General features: G+C 42.4%; 1 protein-coding gene across 1 annotated transcript in view; it reads right to left on the bottom strand.

The window, feature by feature from the left end:
- The window catches only part of ABLIM2 (actin binding LIM protein family member 2), a 309,478-nt gene that overhangs the window by 189,341 nt on the left and 100,817 nt on the right, over positions 1 to 19,320 (bottom strand). Inside the window, 1 exon segment of the mRNA XM_030191153.1 lies at positions 14,002 to 14,089. Coding sequence (XP_030047013.1) covers positions 14,002 to 14,089 — 88 coding nt within the window.

Raw genomic sequence — 19,320 nt, 5'->3', positions numbered from 1 at the left:
AAAAGCCTAAAATATTAAGAATGGAGAATTAGAGTGTAATCCCCTATTCATTTGGGGATTACTGGAAAAGTGAGTCCCTGTAGAGAGTCACTGGGGAGAATGACTGGGAAATCTCTGGGTGGGAGGAAGCCCAGCCCAAGGGGAGTACTTTAGAAATAAAATGCAGAGAGATAGGAATGAAGAGTCACAAGGGGGGGGGGGGGGGGGAGACTAGGAAGGGATAAAGTTAAGTGTTTGCCCTTTAGAGGGGTATTTGGTTGCCTGCAAGCCCCGCCCAGTGACCAGAAGGAGAAGAAGAATCCCATTTAAAAGAAGTGAATCCATTGGCTAAAGACAAAGTGAGTTACTGCTAAGAAAAACGGTAACTGTGAAGGAGAGCTTTGGGTGGGCAGTGGAGAGACCCAGCCCAGGAGCACGGGATAGGAGCCAGGGAGTGTCCATTCCGAGGCTAGGGTGGGCCAATGCAAAGGTCATCCTGGGTGGAGGTCAGACCAGCAGGATCTGAACCTGAAACATCGACAGAAGCACAGCCTTTGGAACACTATCTTTGGGGATAGACATGGACTGGAGCTGTACAAAGTGTAAATAATCCTTTTTCAGAGTGTCTTGTAAAATATACCCTAAGGGAGAATACAAGAGTTCCCCTGGAGAATATCGGAAGAACAACTTATTTAAAGATTGCACCGAGTGATGGAGAGTTTGTGCAGTTGGAATGTTCCTGTGGTTTCAAATTGAAGAACAAACTGAGTTTTAAGCTACTGACTATGGAGTGGTCATTTTGGACTAGTCAGTGAATCGCTGTCCCCTCAAGACAGCCTATTTTAACTGCCAGCCTTGCTTCCCACAGGGGTTTTGGACCTGGACTTTCGAGTTTCCTGGGGAAGAAGAGGGTAATCCCACCCGCTAATCCTTCTTTCCCCAGGTGGAGGCACCGTGCACCATGAGTGAGTGAGGGTCCGACGGAGTCTGCACTTTGCAGGGGCTCCAGCCCACTCAGACCCCGGATCCAGAAGTGCCCAGGAAAAGGGGCGTTACAGAATATATGGAGCTAAATTAAGATATAGATAAAACAAAGATCTCACAAACAATCAATGGGCCATCTTTATGCCAGGGTCCAATGAAGCGCAATTCCCAATTTCCATGTGGAAATACTAGCATTTATACACATATATTGCATACATATGTAAAATCAACTGTTAGAAAGCCACTGTTTACATGTGGAAAGCCATGCTATGTAGAGATTTCAAGGAGGTGTGGTTTGGGCGAGGCTTGGATAGGACCAATTTCTACTCATGTCTTCCTCATTTCTCAAAGGTAATACTCATATATGGGGAAAAAGTTCCATGTCAGCTTTTACACCTGTTCAAGGGCATTATAGGATTTTAAAAATTGCTTGTTTTTGCAAGGGCTTTACTTGAGGGTTTAAGGGGGACATTCTCCTCAATCCCATGTAGTTTTTATCCACCTCCAAAATGAAGCCATGTATATTTGTAAAATGGGGCAGCTACAGATGGAAGTTGCAAATTGCCACCTTCAGGTATAAGTGCAGTCTCTTCAGCCTGGAAGCTGCCAGGCTCATGTCATTCATTTTTTCATCCTGTATAATTATAAAATGGCTGCTCCTACTGCACCAGACGTGTAGCTAGACCTTGATTCTGAGGGGGCGGGTCTGAACCCAAAGTGGGGGGGAGCACATTTTGCTCCACCTCCCTGCCACTCTTCACCCATGCTGCAACCCCACATATCTGGGCTGGCGGGGGTTCCCAAGCTTTGCCAGAAGAAGCCTTCCTGTGGTGATAATTGGTGTCATGCTGCTTGCCCTGCTTTCCCACCCCAGCGCGCATACAAATTGAGCATGCGTGAAGCTCATTAAAACCGAGCATACACAAGTGAGACAGGGAAGAAGGGCAGGCAGTTCGGCGGCGAATATCGTCGCAGGAAAGTTTCTGCTAGTAGGGCTTGGGGACCCCCGCCAGCAAAACCAGCAGACTTTGGGGGCCTGAACCCAAATTGGGGGACGCAGGGTCCCAAAGATCCACGTGGCTACGCCACTGTACTGCACATGCTGGAAAATACACATGCACTCTTGCATGTATTTTAGAAAAGGGTCTAAACCGGCAAATCCTTTTCTAAAATTTCGTAAATTTAGGAGCTTAACCTTTAGAGAATAAGGCCCCCCATGCTTTTTATTGAACTACGCCTGCCCTTTGGAATGAGCATCCTGCTGCTTTATGTTTAGAACTGTCATTCTTAAAATTTGGGTCAGCTTCATTTATTTCAGCTTGTGTTTAATATTAATCCCTCTTAAGCCTGGAGACGCTGACAGGCAGTGTGCCCTGTTTGTTAAAATAAGTAAGGACTGATTGATTGATTACTGAGGATTGCATGATCTGATTGCTGGGGAATATATGATTTCTGCGTGTCTGGTTTAGGTTGTTAGCATATTTGTTTTTAAATGTTTCTTTCCTACTGTAAACGGAGTTCCTTTCTTTTAAGTTTCCTTTTTTATGATTTTATTGTAAACCACTTTGCTGTGCTTTGAGTGAAATAGTGGTATATTAAATAAATAAACCATATGCTAATGATTTAGAGTCGAACAGAATAAAAATTTATCAGGAAACAAACTGTACTCTGGAACCTATATGGATTGAAATCACATGTTCTGGGAAAATGTATAGTAGCGGAGGGTGTACTACTCTATACCTGGCCAGGATTAAAAAAAAAAAAAACAACAAATGTTGGCAAATAAGTGATTTATAGTAGTTATAATAGTAGTAGTAGTATTTCAATTACTGTAATATAAAGCAAATGTCTCATTAGGACATGTTAAGGCGATTCAGCACTTAATTGGCTATGGTGAACTGTATAACGATAGGACTGACTTTTATGTGGTCCTATCTATGCGGTTACCATGGCCGGTTAAGTGCTGAATATCAGCACATAACTGGCCAAGTGTTGACTCCTCCCCTGAAATGCCCCCATAATAGCCGTTAGCCCCAACAAGCAATTTAACCAGCCAGGAGCCATTTCTGGATGGCTAAATCACTTTGAATATCGACCCCTTAGTGACATTTTGGAGTCAATATTCAAAGTGATTTCTTATCTAATTAACTCATGCTGACTGTGTCCCAAGGGAATCCAGCAGCTCTTACCAGGATAGTGTAGTTGATTATCCCCTCTAACTGCTAAAGCCAAAACTAGCTAGTATCTGGGCGGTCTGGGGGCAGAGTTGATACTTAACCAGGTAACGTAGTAACATACAGTGGGGGAAATAAGTATTTGATCCCTTGCTGATTTTGTAAGTTTGCCCACTGACAAAGACATGAGCAGCCCATAATTGAAGGGTAGGTTATTGGTAACAGTGAGAGATAGCACATCACAAATTAAATCCGGAAAATCACATTGTGGAAAGTATATGAATTTATTTGCATTCTGCAGAGGGAAATAAGTATTTAATCCCTCTGGCAAACAAGACCTAATACTTGGTGGCAAAACCCTTGTTGGCAAGCACAGCGGTCAGACGTCTTCTGTAGTTGATGATGAGGTTTGCACACATGTCAGGAGGAATTTTGGTCCACTCCTCTTTGCAGATCATCTCTAAATCATTAAGAGTTCTGGGCTGTCGCTTGGCAACTCGCAGCTTCAGCTCCCTCCATAAGTTTTCAATGGGATTAAGGTCTGGTGACTGGCTAGGCCACTCCATGACCCTAATGTGCTTCTTCCTGAGCCACTCCTTTGTTGCCTTGGCTGTATGTTTTGGGTCATTGTCGTGCTGGAAGACCCAGCCACGACCCATTTTAAGGCCCTGGCGGAGGGAAGGAGGTTGTCACTCAGAATTGTACGGTACATGGCCCCATCCATTCTCCCATTGATGCGGTGAAGTAGTCCTGTGCCCTTAGCAGAGAAACACCCCCAAAACATAACATTTCCACCTCCATGCTTGACAGTGGGGACGGTGTTCTTTGGGTCATAGGCAGCATTTCTCTTCCTCCAAACACGGCGAGTTGAGTTCATGCCAAAGAGCTCAATTTTTGTCTCATCTGACCACAGCACCTTCTCCCAATCACTCTCGGCATCATCCAGGTGTTCACTGGCAAACTTCAGACGGGCCGTCACATGTGCCTTCCGGAGCAGAGGGACCTTGCGGGCACTGCAGGATTGCAATCCGTTATGTCGTAATGTGTTACCAATGGTTTTCGTGGTGACAGTGGTCCCAGCTGCCTTGAGATCATTGACAAGTTCCCCCCTTGTAGTTGTAGGCTGATTTCTAACCTTCCTCATGATCAAGGATACCCCACGAGGTGAGATTTTGCGTGGAGCCCCAGATCTTTGTCGATTGACAGTCATTTTGTACTTCTTCCATTTTCTTACTATGGCACCAACAGTTGTCTCCTTCTCGCCCAGCGTCTTACTGATGGTTTTGTAGCCCATTCCAGCCTTGTGCAGGTGTATGATCTTGTCCCTGACATCCTTAGACAGCTCCTTGCTCTTGGCCATTTTGTAGAGGTTAGAGTCTGACTGATTCACTGAGTCTGTGGACAGGTGTCTTTTATACAGGTGACCATTGCCGACAGCTGTCTGTCATGCAGGTAACGAGTTGATTTGGAGCATCTACCTGGTCTGTAGGGGCCAGATCTCTTACTGGTTGGTGGGGGATCAAATACTTATTTCCCTCTGCAGAATGCAAATAAATTCATATACTTTCCACAATGTGATTTTCCGGATTTAATTTGTGATGTGCTATCTCTCACTGTTACCAATAACCTACCCTTCAATTATGGGCTGCTCATGTCTTTGTCAGTGGGCAAACTTACAAAATCAGCAAGGGATCAAATACTTATTTCCCCCACTGTACATAGCAAATGATGGTAGATAAAGACCTGAATGGTCCATCCAGTCTGCTCGACAGTCACACTCATTAAGTCATGATTAAACCAACAATGAATGTGAGATAAAATACTTGATCATGGTCTTTCTTTGGCATTTCTGGGACATAGACTGTTGGAAGTCCGCCCAGCCCTGTCCTTAGGTTCCAACTACTGAAGTTGCTGTTGAAGCCCACTCCAGCTTATCCAAATCTGTCTTGTCATCTGCAGACACAGACCGTAAAAGTCTGCCCAGCACTGTACTCACGTTCCAAATTACTGGAGTTTCCATCAAAGCCCTTTCCAGTCCATCCTAAACCGGATTGCCATATACCGTAAAGCTTGCCCAGCACCAGCCTTAGTTCTTCACAGCTGGAGTTGCCATCTAAGCGCCACTCAACATTCAAACACACATGGAACCATTTAAGTGTTGTTCTTTATACCATTCATGTTCTAATTAGAAATCCTTTGTGCTCATCCCATGCCTTTTTGAATTCTGTCACCGCATGCTCAGTTTCATTAAAACGAGCTTGCATGGCGCTGAAAACAGGACAGGGCGCCAGGCAATGTGAGACCAGCGCGGGGCAGGGGTTGAGGGACTCCTACCTGCCAAGGTACCTTCCAGCAGCAGTGGGTTGGGGGGGGGGGGGGGCAGAAGTAGCGGCAAGAGGGCGGCAGCGGGGAGGCGAGCCAAAATGTGCCCCCCCCACCTTGGGCTCTGGACCCCCCCCCCTCCCGTCAAGGTCTGGCTACACCCCTGACTAGAGGGCTCATTTAAGGGTCAGATGGGAAGAAATTATCAATGTGGGCTACCATTAATGCATGTTATTTTACTGTTAACCTCAGTTATTAGTAACTAGGGGTACATGTTGTCCAGCACAGGGGTGGTGGCTATATAATGGTAGATTTACCCTCTGTGAACAGACATCTGGGGCGTGGTTATCAATGTGGGCCCCAAATGTCTGTTCACAGAGGGTAAATCCACCCCCCTTTGATTTGGGCTACATATACCCACAAGCACCCTCACCATATTCAGCTGACCAAACTGGTTCTTTGATAGTTTTGTATCTATGATATGAATTATTTATTACAGCCAATAGCTTTTAGGCATTAAAGTCTGTATGTGCTGCCCACACCAATGCTCTATTTATACTGTAGTTACCATGGAATTTGAAACAAAACAAAGCAGAGCATTTATGCATTCTCTCTTTGCAAAGAGAATCTCAGGACAGCTTCTTCAAGGACTTTCACTTTGCATGAAAATGTCTCATTGACAGTTTGAACACAAGGTATGAAGCAAGGCAAGATTAACCCTTTAGTGGGCAATAGGAGCGTATTGCTCCTCCTCCCCTTTGTAATATATGGTTCTGACTGTGGAGGAAAGCTGGCAGAAGAGGAAGAAGCAGATAAGAAATGCTGTTCATAGACTCCTTCAGCCAGCTGGAAGACAAAGTACACAAGGTGGGGAGAGTAGACAGACCTCTGCATGTAACAGTGACTCCAGTCCCCACACCTCCCTCCAGCTCTTTTTTTTCTGGTAGCAGATGACTTACCAGGGCAAAAATTTGCATTGGAAGTGATTGAATTACACATCTGAGAGGGGCCCCTCCTAAACATTCGGGCCCTAGGCACATGCCTATGCCTTAATCTTGCTCTGGTAAGAAGTGTGCACACCAGCAAGCAAACACCAGCACAAAAAACCTGCCTCAGAGGCCCATCAATAGATGCAAAATCCAGCAAATTTAGGGGCCCTTTCACTAAAGGGTTGGCGTGCAGGAGTCTGGCGGTAGTTCTTACACCCAGCGCGTGCCATTTCCAGCGCTACAAATATATTTTCAATTTTGTAGCGTCGGTAATTGGGTAGCGCTGCATGCTTCCTGGTTACCACTGGGTTAGCGTGGGAACCCTTACCACCACCTCAATGGGTGGCGGTATGTGCCCCCCCCCCGAAATGGCCGAGTAGCAAGTGGTTCACTTACCGCATGGCCATTTCTTGTCTTCTGAAAAAGATAGCCTTTTACCTCCTGCAATAAAAGGGGCCTCAATGTGCATAAAAAACATAACATGTTGCTAGTGGAGGCCCCCTTTTACCACTGCTTAGTAAAAGGACCCCTTAATAAAAACTCAGAAAACAAAGAAAGGAGAAGCAAACACAGTGTCATTCACACCCTGGAAGGAGGTGGGGGAAGGGTATAGGGAATAAGAGGGATAAGATTAAAATCCCACACAACTAACGTGTCAAGGATCAAAGAAGACGACTACCACAAATATTGTCTTCAGCCTCCTCTGTCATTGCTTCTTACTGGTGTATTTTTTCTAGCGAAAAAGGTGCCAGTACACAAATGCCAGGCCACCCTTCAGGGTTGGGGTGATCACTGAGGGACCCACCCCACAATAGCCAGGCCACCTTCAACCAGTCACAGAATCTTTGGCAAGGCAGAATTGTTGTGTAAAGCCTGAGCTATTTCATTAAAACTTGGGGACCATGGGTCAATATTAGCAGACAATGGAAAAGGTGCCGGTACTCAGTACCCCTAAGTACCCCCTCAAAAAAAGCCTGGTATCATTTAATCAGAGAACACCATCAGTCCATATGTCATTTTGTAATGGCATTGTAGAAAGAGATTGAGGCCGATTTTCAGACTGCGGGAGTTAGACCAGCTAATTCCTGCGGTCAGCACTGATCCCGGATATTCAATGTTGGGCCGTTTCCAGTGACCGGCAATGAATATCCAGTTTATTTGGCCAGTTTTAAGATAACTGGCTATGTCGACAGTCAGACTTAGCTGGTTATCTTGAAACTGGTAAAGATATTCTACGGTTTCACTTGGTCAAATATGGCCACTAAATGCTTTAAAAATTGGCAGATAGCTGGTTATATTGGGCAATATAACTGGCTAGCCACTAGCTGCTAACTGGGGATATTCAGCAGGGGATAGCCAGTTAAGCACTATTTAACTGGTCAGCAGCTGTTCTGGGGGGATTATTTTTATTATCTTTGTAGTGATAACAATGTTTCTTTATATTTATTTATTTAGATTTTGCTCACACCTTTTTCAGTAGTAGCTCAAGGTGAGTTACATTCAAGTACTCTGGATATTTCTCTGTCCCAGGAGGGCTCACAATCTAAGTTTGTACCTGAGGCAATGGAGGGTGAAGTGACAAGGAGCAGCAGTGGGATTTGAACTGGCCACCTCTGGATTGCAAGACTGGTGCTCTAACCACTAGGCCATTCCTCCACTCTATATATTTATATTTATATCTATATTTCTCTACAATTGTTGCATTGGCTTTTATATTTTTCCTGTGTCTGTGTACTTTGAAAAAAAAGATGGGCCTGATAGTAACATAACATACATAGTAGATGACGGCAGAAAAAGACCTGCATGGTCCAATTTATGCTCCTAACTTTGAGGCCCTTTCACTAAGCTGCGTTAGGCACTCATGCGGCAAATGTGGCTTCCCCCAGGATGCACTAATCTGTCCTGTGGTAATTTTGCACTTAGGACATGGTATGGGCATGCTTAGTATTTTTTTGTATTTTTATTTTTGAGGAACTGCATTATGGGTGGAGCATGGGAAATGCTCCTGCGCTAATATTTACACATTGCTGCGCGCTAATAGCAACATTAGCACATGGTCATAAATTAAATTAATAAAACATAAGGACGCTACAGTAAAAATGGCCTTAGTGCATGGGAAGGGCACACTGAGGCCAATTTTACTGTAGCTTAATAAAAGGACCCCTTTGAGAGTTATGCTTTGAAAGTGCACTCTGAAAATTCACTAGGGTTGAGAACCTCAATTTGTGCTCAGAATTTTATTAAACTCTTAAATTTAGGAGCATAGAAAGTGGGTGGCAACAGAGGTGGAGAAGAAGTTAAGGAACTCAGCACTAGAATCATATATCAGGCTCATAAATCTAGGCAACTTTATAAGCATAACTTTTAAACTTCTAAATTAAAGATGAATTTTCAGCTGAAAACTTAGGCTGCTAAGTATGGCTCAAAATAAGCCACAAATTTAGGAACCAAACTTAAGAACATAAATTTAAGTGCTCAGCTTTTTCGAATATTGGGTCTCATACAGTGGTATACTAGCAGGGCTTTTTTTGAGGGGGTACTCAGGGGTACTGAGTACCAGCACCTTTTCCATTGTCTGCTAAAATTGACCTATGGTCCCCAAGTTTTAATGAAAGACCTCAGGCTCTACACACAAATTCTGCCTTGTCATAGATTCTCTGACTGGTTGCAGAGGGCCTGGATATTGTGGGATGGGTCCCTCAGTGATCACCCGACCCCTGAAGAATGGCCTGGCATTTGAGTACCGGCACCTTTTTTGCTAGAAAAATGCACTGTATACTAGTAAATGTTTAACAGGCTCTCTCTCAAAAAAACAAACAAAAACACCACTCGTAGATATGTACATAACTGTATTATACATTCTATTGGTACAAATGATATATGCAGGCAACAACCAACTTACAAATAATATTAAAACATACAGTATTCTTTACTGTAAATTCCAAATGGCCAATTGATTTTCGCTGCACTCTTGTATCTGTAGCCAACCTATGTTTGCTATTCATATTAATCTGCTAATTCTTTTCACAACAAATTTACTGACATTAAATCTGACATATGATTTACTGTCAGACTATTTCTTACCCTCTATACCAATATACCCACTACTGAGAAACTGGAACAAGCTAGACTGTTACATGTTCCTACACAGACACTACATGCCAGCAGAATCCTTCACCTCAGTTGCACAAGCAGAACATGGGCAGACCCCTAAAATAGGGGGCCACAAAAACATGAAGACAAAAACTGGAGACTCCCCCCCCAAAAGCCAGATTCTATATGCAGTAAAAATACTGGTAAAAGCAACAGAAATGCATTTTCTTCCATACTCTGCTAAATACAAAATTAGAAAAGATATATATTTCCCCCCCCAAAAAAAGAAAACAAACATGAGCAGTATATCCTCCTTTCCTTTCCTTTCCCTCCCCTCCCATCCATGAGCAGCATGTCTCCCTCTCCTCTCCATCCCCTATGTATTGCATTTCTCCCTTTTCCCTTCCCTCCATATACGACATGTCTCCCTCTCTTCTCCCTTCTCTCCCTCTATTCCACACGCACCTTGTCCCCTTGTCTCATCCATGCAGCTTGTCATAAGAACATGTGTTGCCATACTGAGACAGACCAAAGATCCATCAAGCCCACATCCTACCCCCAACAGTGGCCAACCCAGTCTACAAGAACCTGGCAAGATCCCAAAATAGAAAATTAGACACTTGACAGGTCATGAAGGGACTCAAGGAAACTAGCCATTCAAAAATCATCAGCCTCACTAGTTTTGATTGCAGTCTAGATTATTAATGGTGAAACAAGATAGAAGGGTCACACGTTGATTTGAATTTTTAAAAAATGATCTGAATCCAAGATGGCTGCACATACCTCAGGTGCAGTCGACTCCTTGTTTCCTTCTTCTGAAAAATGCCTAAATGTTGGGGAAAGGCAGCTGTTCGAGCCCCCCTGCCACCTGTATCCCCTACAGTGGGTCCAATGGATCGTCATTTGAAGAGTTTGGGGGCTGGAGGAGATGTCGGGAGTGGACTCGTTGGAGACGCCGGCTTGAGAGAGGAAGCGGTGGTGTTTCCCGGGCTTGAGATATCATTGAGCCCTAACAAGAGAGCTCCTCCCCCGCAACCACAAAGTCGAGTTCTCCCCTTTCTGAATCAATGCCTTCTTTGAAAAGCAAGCAAGGCACCATTTCTAGTGAGGCTCATTTACATCGGGGGGGGGGAGACTGGAGACTGTTTAGAAGCTCACTCCCGGGAAAACAAAGTTGTTGTAAGTGAAAAGGAGGATTGAAGAGCTCCTGGGCTCGAAATGATAAGTGATAGTTCTCTTGGTATCTTTTCCTGCGTTTTTATGAAAGAATCCTACTGAGGTAACTTTAGACTCTTTATGGTCTTTGATTTCGGATCTAGGTAAGAACAAATAGCTGTTCTTAGACAGAAGCTCTCTCAAGTAGAGCATAGTAGGCTCAATCCTGCCCCAGCTGATCTGGTGCAACAAACTGCTTGCAAAATTTGAGTAAAACTAATAACCAGCTCTTGCGGTGCAAGCCGGCTCCAGCACACCTGATATTTTTGTATTACTGCACCTTATAGTCAGAAGGGATAGCTAGTTGCATGCGGTTCGCTTTGATATGGTGTGGTGTGTATCATTTTTTTTCTGCCTTTCATGCCCTCTGATACTTTTCCTTTTCTTGCCCGAGAAAACCTTGTAGTAACAGTGATAACGGCCCAAATTCTTGTTATCTTCTCTCATTTAGGACATGGTTTTTTGAATGGTAGGCTGGGCTAACTTTAAAAGTATATTTAAAGTTTAGTGTAATTTAGTTGGTTTGGGAATTTATTATATTGCCTTGGATCCTTTGTCGAGAAAAAACAAGACCGTTTACAACCTTATATTTGGAAAGCAAGTAAAAGGTTCCAATGGATTATAAAAGGTTAGAAGTCAAGTAAGAAAAGTAGAATACAAATAAAAGAGTAAGAATGAGATGATGGGCTCATGCCTCCCCTTAAGCTATGCTAAAAAAGTTTGTCTTCAGTGCTGTTTTAAAATGCAAGATGTTCGATTCACTTTGAAAAGAGTGTGTAATGAGTTCCATTGTATGGGACCAAAACAAGACACAGGTGAATGTCTCTCTTTGATAAGGAGATATGCACTCACAGTAGGATACAACACATCTTCATGTTGAGTTGAGACCAGGAATAGATGAGAAATAGAATAAGGTGGGTGGGAAGAGGGGCAAGATCAATAAAGTTTATGAAACACTGGTATACAGGAGAAGTGGCAGAAGAAATAAGGAGGCTAATGTACAAGGCCAATGTACAAAGCCATGGACCATCTCTCTGACCTTACGTGCAACTTTCTTCAAATCAATTACCTTACTTTCTAATTCTTCCTACTTTCTTACTCATCTATATGTTACAACTTTGCCTTACCCTTCACTACCAATTATAATGTTCTAGTACATGTGATTGTGTTGTCATTTGAAGTAGTATACCATGCCATACTTTGTATTGTTTTCGAATATTTTTACTGCTCTAATTGCCTTCTGCTCATGTTTGATCTATTCTTACTGTACACCGCCTTGAGTGAATTCCTTCAAAAAGGCGGTGAATAAATCCTAATAAATAAATAATAAATAATGGACAACTTCGCAAAGGCAACAGCACGCACAAAAATAGCTAACAGCACACGCCACCATGTTTCAGAAATTTATTGCTCGTTATTTTGTGTTTCTGTATTTGCTATTTTTCAGAGATCAAGAAGCTGATAAGTATGCAAAATCTCTAGCTAAATTGAGGTGCGCAAAAACATGCGTCTATCAGTGGCGTAGCTAGGGGGGGTGCCAGGGGAGTGGCCACTCCCCCAAACGGAGTTCCGCCGGCGCTAGCACCTATTTTTTACTCAAAGTGTTGCATTTAAAACATGCGTTGGCGAAGGCGGAAGTCCGCTCTTGCACCGCTTTCGCTCCCCCCACGCCTTCAACCTGGCTCCGCTTCTGGCGTCTATCCCTTTCCTGTGAAACAAGTACACCTCCTGGAGGTGTAGTTAGGATTCTTTCTGATAAAGCCTGCAATTGCAAGCAGACTTCATCACAAGGAAAATGATGTGCTTCAGATTTTCTCAGGGGTCTTTTTACTAAGCTGTGGTAAGCACTACTGTGTGCTTATCATGGGAATCGCTGAGGCATCCCGCAGTAAGTTCTAAATATATGCATGCAAACCACACGCTGAAAATATTTTACATTTTTCACAGAGAAGGAGTGTCTGGGGCAGAGAGGTAGTGGCTCTGCAATAATCAGTTAGTGCATCTACATTGCCAAATGCTAATTTATTTATTTATTTGTCACATTTGTACCCCACATTTTGCAGGCTCAATGTGGCTTACATAGTACCGTAATGGCATTCGCCAATTCGGTTGATAACTACTACTACTACTTGACATTTCTAAAGCGCTACTAGGGTTACGCAGCGCTGTACAATTTAACATAGAAGGACAGTCCCTGCTCAAAGGAGCTTATAATCTAAAGGACAAATGTATAGTCAGTCAAATACAGGTTGTATTGTATAAATACAGGTTGTATTGTATTGTTTCCTATTAGCATGGGATTGGTGCATGAGTCCTTACTGCCTACAAAATAGGTAGTGGTAAGGCTCAGGTGCTAGTTTTTGGTAATATCTGCATGCTCATGGCAACATTAGTGCGTGGCCATTAACTCGAAAAATGGAAAATCGGCCATTTTATGCAAGCTGGAAAGACCCACAACAGGGAGTGCTAAGACCACTTTTTACCGCAGCTTTGTAAAAGGACCCCTTAGTATTTAAAGAAACTAGCAAGATGAGAAACACTTCTCTCACAGTGCTGTCTCATTTATTTAATTTTATTTATTCATTTATTACATTTATATGTTGCCCTTGTTTACTCTTTCCAAAAACATAAAGACTAGGGGGCATACACTGAAGCTACTAAGTAGTAAATTTAAAACAAACCAGAGAAATATTTCTTCACTCAATGTGTAATTAAACTCTGGAATTCATTGCCAGAGAATGTGGTAAAAGCAGTTAGCTTAGTAGGGTTTAAAAACATTTGGATAATTTCCTAGAAGAAAAGTCTATAAGCCATTACTAAGATGGCCTTGGGGAAAATCCACTGCTTATTTCTAGGATAAGTAGCATAAAATCTGCTTTACTCTTTTGGGATCTTGCCAGGTACTTGTGACCCGGATTGGCCACTATTAGAAACAGGATACTGGGTTTGATGGACCTTCGGTCTGTCCTAATATGGCAACACTTATGTTCTATCTTAAGCTCCAGACAACTTACAATAAAACACATTTCTTTCTATCTATCTATACACACACACAAACATACATACATATACAGGGCATAACAAGAAATCTAATATAAAACTTTTTTTAAAAACATCTATAATGTCACAATCATTCTATAATAGCACGTGAGCTCCCTAGCAGCTCAGTACATAAGCCTCAGTGTTTGAAAACTGAATTTGGTGTTGTTATTATAATGCTTTAAAATGACGAGCAAACTGTTTACCTTGAAGATACATTTCTTCTCCTTCTGCAAACATCAGATGACACCTGACACATCGTGCGCAGGTTGGGTGATAATGTTTCTCTCCTGCCTGGAGAAAAAAAGAGTGTTAAAAAAAATCATACATAATACAAAAAGTCATGTGGCACGTATTGTGTGACTAATGCATGTTTATGATCTGCAGAAGAAAACCAGAGGCACTAACAGAACTATACTAAATGCTACAACACAGAGTGGAGTTGTAGCTTAATGGTTAGTGCAGCAGACTTTGATCCTGGGGAACTGGCTTCAAGTCCCCCTGTGGCTCTGGTCAAGTCATTTAACCCTCCATGGCCCCAGCTACAAATAAGTACCTGTATGCATGTAAACCACTTTGAATGTAAACACCATAGAAATGCAGTATATCAAGCCTCCTTTCCACCCACATACATTCTGTCAAAAATGCTCATCTATGATTAAAGTGTAAACTTGCCTCTTTCATATTCACAATCACTAGTTTCCTATCTCCTCAAGAGTAGAAAGCCCATAATGGCAGATGTACAGTATTTTAAAAAGCTCTTATGAGCAAGAAGGTGCCTTACCCAAAAGCAGCTTTAAAGCCCAAACCAATACTTTAAAACTGACACCTAACTCAAACAGGAAACCAATGGAGGAAGCCCAGCATAGGTGTTATATGTTATTCTTATTGCATTCTGTTTGTAGAATATTGTGCTTTTAAATTTTGGGTTCACTGATATTTCAATGCTACTTTCAGTTTTTGTATCTTTATATTTATTGAAAGATTTTGGAAAAATTACCCCAGAAAAATTACATAAAATACATGGGGGGGGGACCCTGATACTTTCAGTTTTTGAATGTGTTCTTAGTGTGCTTGACTCTTTCCTTTAATATTCATCATGTTCTTTTCCTAAACTTTAACCACTCCTGGCCGGTTAAATAGTTTTGAATATTGGGCCCAGTGATGCCACCACGGTGGAAAGGGTGCACCAACTAACAAGTTGGATTTGTTTGACCAGCAGTGTAATATCAGGTGCAGATGGGATGAGGGAATACAAAAGAAAAACATTGAGTGTTGCTTCTACTGGCATTTGAGAAGGTATGGCAAACATCTCACAAAGGGGAAGGAAATGGCATGAACAGTCACTGATTTTATTCCCAGCATCTTTAAGTACATTCTTGTTATGATACTGAATCATGACTGAAATGGCACAAGGAGGAGCCAGCATAACCTGGGTTTTATGTACTAGAAGAAAAACTCTGGATTTTAAAAGCTTCGAAGAGTATAAGGGGAGACATTATCAACGTGGGCTACTGTTATGACGGGTTATTTTACCACAAGTCATGCTATTTTAGCACAGGGTCCCATTTTATGCAATCAGATCCTTGTGGTACTTATTTTACTTGTGGTAAAATGACCCATCTTAACCGTAACCCACATTGATAACTTCCTCCCTAAATGAAATGTGGTTAGTTGGATGTAAGATGTACTTAAAGATGCTAGGGCACAAAGCAGTGACCGTTCAAGCATAAAACCATGAAATGAACCAAACTTTTATTATAATGCATGTTAATCATTCAGTTGTTTTGTTTTTATTTTTTATTTTTCAGAAACATAAACACAAGGAAACAATTGTTAAGGCAAAATGGAGATAACACAATGAGAGAAATACCTCTCATACGAAAAATAGCAACTTCTTCTTAGACCACAAAATAGAGGAGTGGCCCATAAGAAAAGGAGATCAAAAGTGGAAACCTTAGGAAAATCAATAGCAACAATTGCGTGAATACCCTCCAACAAATTCTATCTTCATTTATTCCCAGTTGAGATCTTCTATAAGTCCAGGAAGGCCTTAACTTGTCCCAGTATATCTAACCAAACATTTGCAGGGATAACTGAATAAGAAAGTCACACCCAAAGATTTAGGTCTTCTTTTACAAAGCAGTGTTAGTGATTCCTACGCGGAAAATGAGAGGAAGCTTTCTCTCATTTGCTGCATGGGAATCACTAGCGCGGCTTTGTAAAAGAAGCCCTTACTCTCTTGTCTCAATGCCAGAAATGCTTTTCTCCAATCCTGTTTTTAGTCACATCAGGGTTTACTCATATACTTTGACCATAAAACAAGGATTGTAAATCCCTGAAATATAGTCTCAAAACAACACTGAGGTCCTGATCAAATACAAAAGATATTCATCACATCTAACTTTGCTTCATGATTTAAGGCCCCTGGGACTCCCTCTACATTATTTTTTTGAGGAAGAAGGGATATAGTAAATCCTATTTAAAGGAGGAATAGCTTGTGAGGAATAGTTCAATATTTCCATTGGATATTTTTTAAAGATATCTAGAGGGGGTATGCCAGGAGACCTTGAAAATGTTAAGAAATGCAAATTAAGTCTGATATTATAGTTTTCAATCTGTTCAATCCTGTGGTGTAACTCTAATTTATCCTTAACAATGGAGGATGTAAGATCTTGCAAAGTTTAACCTCTTCCTAGATATGTTGGATTTGAGAGGAATGTTTCATTTTTACCCCATCCAAATTCTTAGAAAGTAAGTAAACTTTTGTTACTAATGTGATGACTTCTTCCGCAGAATTTGCAACCATCGCATCCAGCTTGTTGAGAGCCAACCAAATGCTCTACAAAGTCACTGCCATGGGAGCACCAATGTCATCAACCACTCCGGCATTTGCTCCCAAGTTGGTCCTTTGCACGGTTCCAGCCACAGGTTGGACACCCTTGTTTGGTCCTCTCTGACTAGCGACTTCCACAGAAGAAGGAAACCCTGTCTCTCCTGTGGGGTCTGCTGGACATGGTGGGTGATTAAGTGCTGGAGGAAATAATGTTACTTCTAGCCCCTGGGCCTCAAGCGCCCCTTCAGCTGAGGCAGCAGCAGTGGGGCAAACATCTCCGGTTCCAAATAGTGGGGGTTTGACAGCACACCTAGCTATAGATTACTGCATGGGGGAAGATGTTTTGGCCACTGAGGATGCAACCTCAACCACTCCCTTCCTCTTTGTATGTGGCGTAAGTCCTGGGGAAAGAAAAACACAATGAAGAATGCAGCACCGAGGTAAGCCAAGTTCAGCTGTCTAGCTTCAAGCCGCCATCTTGGCCACTCCCCCATTTAGTTGTTTTAACTCTAGGGGAAGCTAGAAGCCACAACAGAAAACATTCGCCCATTGGGATCACTCCTCAAAGCCACCTTTATGTCAGGAATGACTATGGAGGCCTAATTGTGAGGACTAAAAAAAAAGAAGGGGAGTAGAGATACAGAGATTTAGGCTTTTCACCAAAATGTTCCACCTCCAGCACGCAGCATTTCCACAGGGGGTTATCGGGCAGTGCCGTGTGCTGGCCATGCAGGGGGAACCCTTACTGCCACCTCAATGGCTGTACGTTCAATCTTACCACATGGTCATTTCTTTCTGCAGCCTTTTTACCCACTGCAGTAAAAAGGGTCTCAGAGTGTGGCAAAAATGGCTGTCACCGCTAGCGTACGGCCCTTTTTAACCGCAGCTTAGTAAAAGGGCCCTTCAGTATTCATCATGCCAGCACCTAGAAGCCTTTGAGCTAGCTCATGATAAAGATTGGGAGCAGCTGGGGGAGAGGAGAGACAAATAGAACCTATGGAGTGGTTGCTGGGAGAGATGATTGCAGAGACCAAGGAGTGACGTCAATTGAGTTACGTCCAGCGTGAGCCACTTAAAGGGCGCCTTTATAAACTGTGTCAGTGCACCCAATGAAAGTCACTATACATGCAGCAGTGAGAGAATAGCTGCAATCAAACCGTTTTATGGCTTTAACCCGAGTCCCTGAGGAAAGATTCTTGAAACCCGTGGAGTTGGGCGTTTCCAGGGGAAGCCATTTATTCAGTCTGTAAAAGTGACGGATCTGAACTGAATAATTGAAAAAAAAGTTTTAAAGATAAGTACATGTTTTTTTGATATAGCACGATGTTATATTATAGCACTACAGATTGAGGTAATAGCACATACACTTATGCACAAGAGTGGCCCAATGAAAGAGGTGCTATGCCACTTTGGCAAAAGAAATGATATTGCCTTAAAATGAGTGGTTGTTTCTGAGGGCACTCTCTGACTATAGAGCATCAGCATAAATAAAAAGATATATAAATAATAAAAAAAGTATTTTTTCAGTCATTGCTGTTAGCCTCGGTCTATGTTAACAGATAGAGTCCTGGTTCCATATAGTATATATTGTCAATTTTTACCAAGGATTGTGAGATTTGCTTTTGCATAGCACCTAAATTTTGGCAGCCTTTGCAGAATATATCTCTAAATGCATCCGTGCTAGTTGTGACCAGGGTACTGCACGCTAATGGATATTTTAATATGGAACTTTCAAAGGACATGCTGGGTACACCCCCTCCAAATAGTTGCTGAATTAAAGTTGTACTTACTGCATGTCGTTTTATTGTTAAGGTGTGTGATAATTCCAAAATCTAATCCACTTTAGTAACAGAACTCAACAGGTAACCATGGAGCTCCTGAAGAACTCTCCTCACCAAATCTCTGAACATAAAATCAACAAGGCTTGCTGCTGTGTGTTGTACCAACTAAAATCGTTGCAATACCCTCTTTGGCAAACCCATCAGAACCCAGCTACAGTGCTCTATTCTAGAAATAACCAAAGTTTCAACCACTGTAGCCAGGTCTTTTGGGAATAAAAGCTATCTATTTGCAAATGAAAGCATGAAGGCTTCATCCTAGCTCCTATCTGAGCCTACATAGTAAGACCAGCATCCAACAGGAGCCCCAAATTATGTTTTACCCAGAGCCTTACTCCATTATATTCTAGCCAGATAGCCTTTGTCTTAAAAGTAATAAACTGCAACTTCTCCTACACCGATCAGCAATATGTAAGCAATCTGCCATGCCTCGTTTTTATCCTGAATAATGAGAGAAAAACACTTGTATATCATCTGTTACAGCTGGAGTTAACTGCGGTTTCTTTAAAATTGGCCAATTATTCTTTTCAAAAATGCTATATATCTCCTTGATCACATGAAACCATTCACAATACCTACCTAATCTATTTAATGAACCCTCCCCTGCTTTCTTCCAAAGGCTGGCAGGACAAATATCTACTTCTGATCCAGTTGCTCAAAAGCCCCAACAAAATCTTTTTTAGGGTAGAAGCTGAAGGCACAAGAGTCCCAAGTAATTCAACACCTTCAGAGCTGGTGCAGCGCCCAAGGCAAGCCTTTAATCTTGTGCCCCAGCCTTAAGCTACTCTTTCCCTGGCTGCTCAGCTTCTGTGGCCAGCGGGAGGAGGCTGGTGCTTAACAGCAGAGGAGGC

The sequence above is a fragment of the Microcaecilia unicolor genome, chromosome 2 (genome assembly GCF_901765095.1).
Source record: "Microcaecilia unicolor chromosome 2, aMicUni1.1, whole genome shotgun sequence".
In the NCBI taxonomy this organism is placed as follows: Eukaryota; Metazoa; Chordata; class Amphibia; order Gymnophiona; family Siphonopidae; genus Microcaecilia; species Microcaecilia unicolor.
The sequence above is the reverse complement of the archived record's forward strand: the minus strand, read 5'-3'. Positions and strand labels throughout refer to the sequence as shown.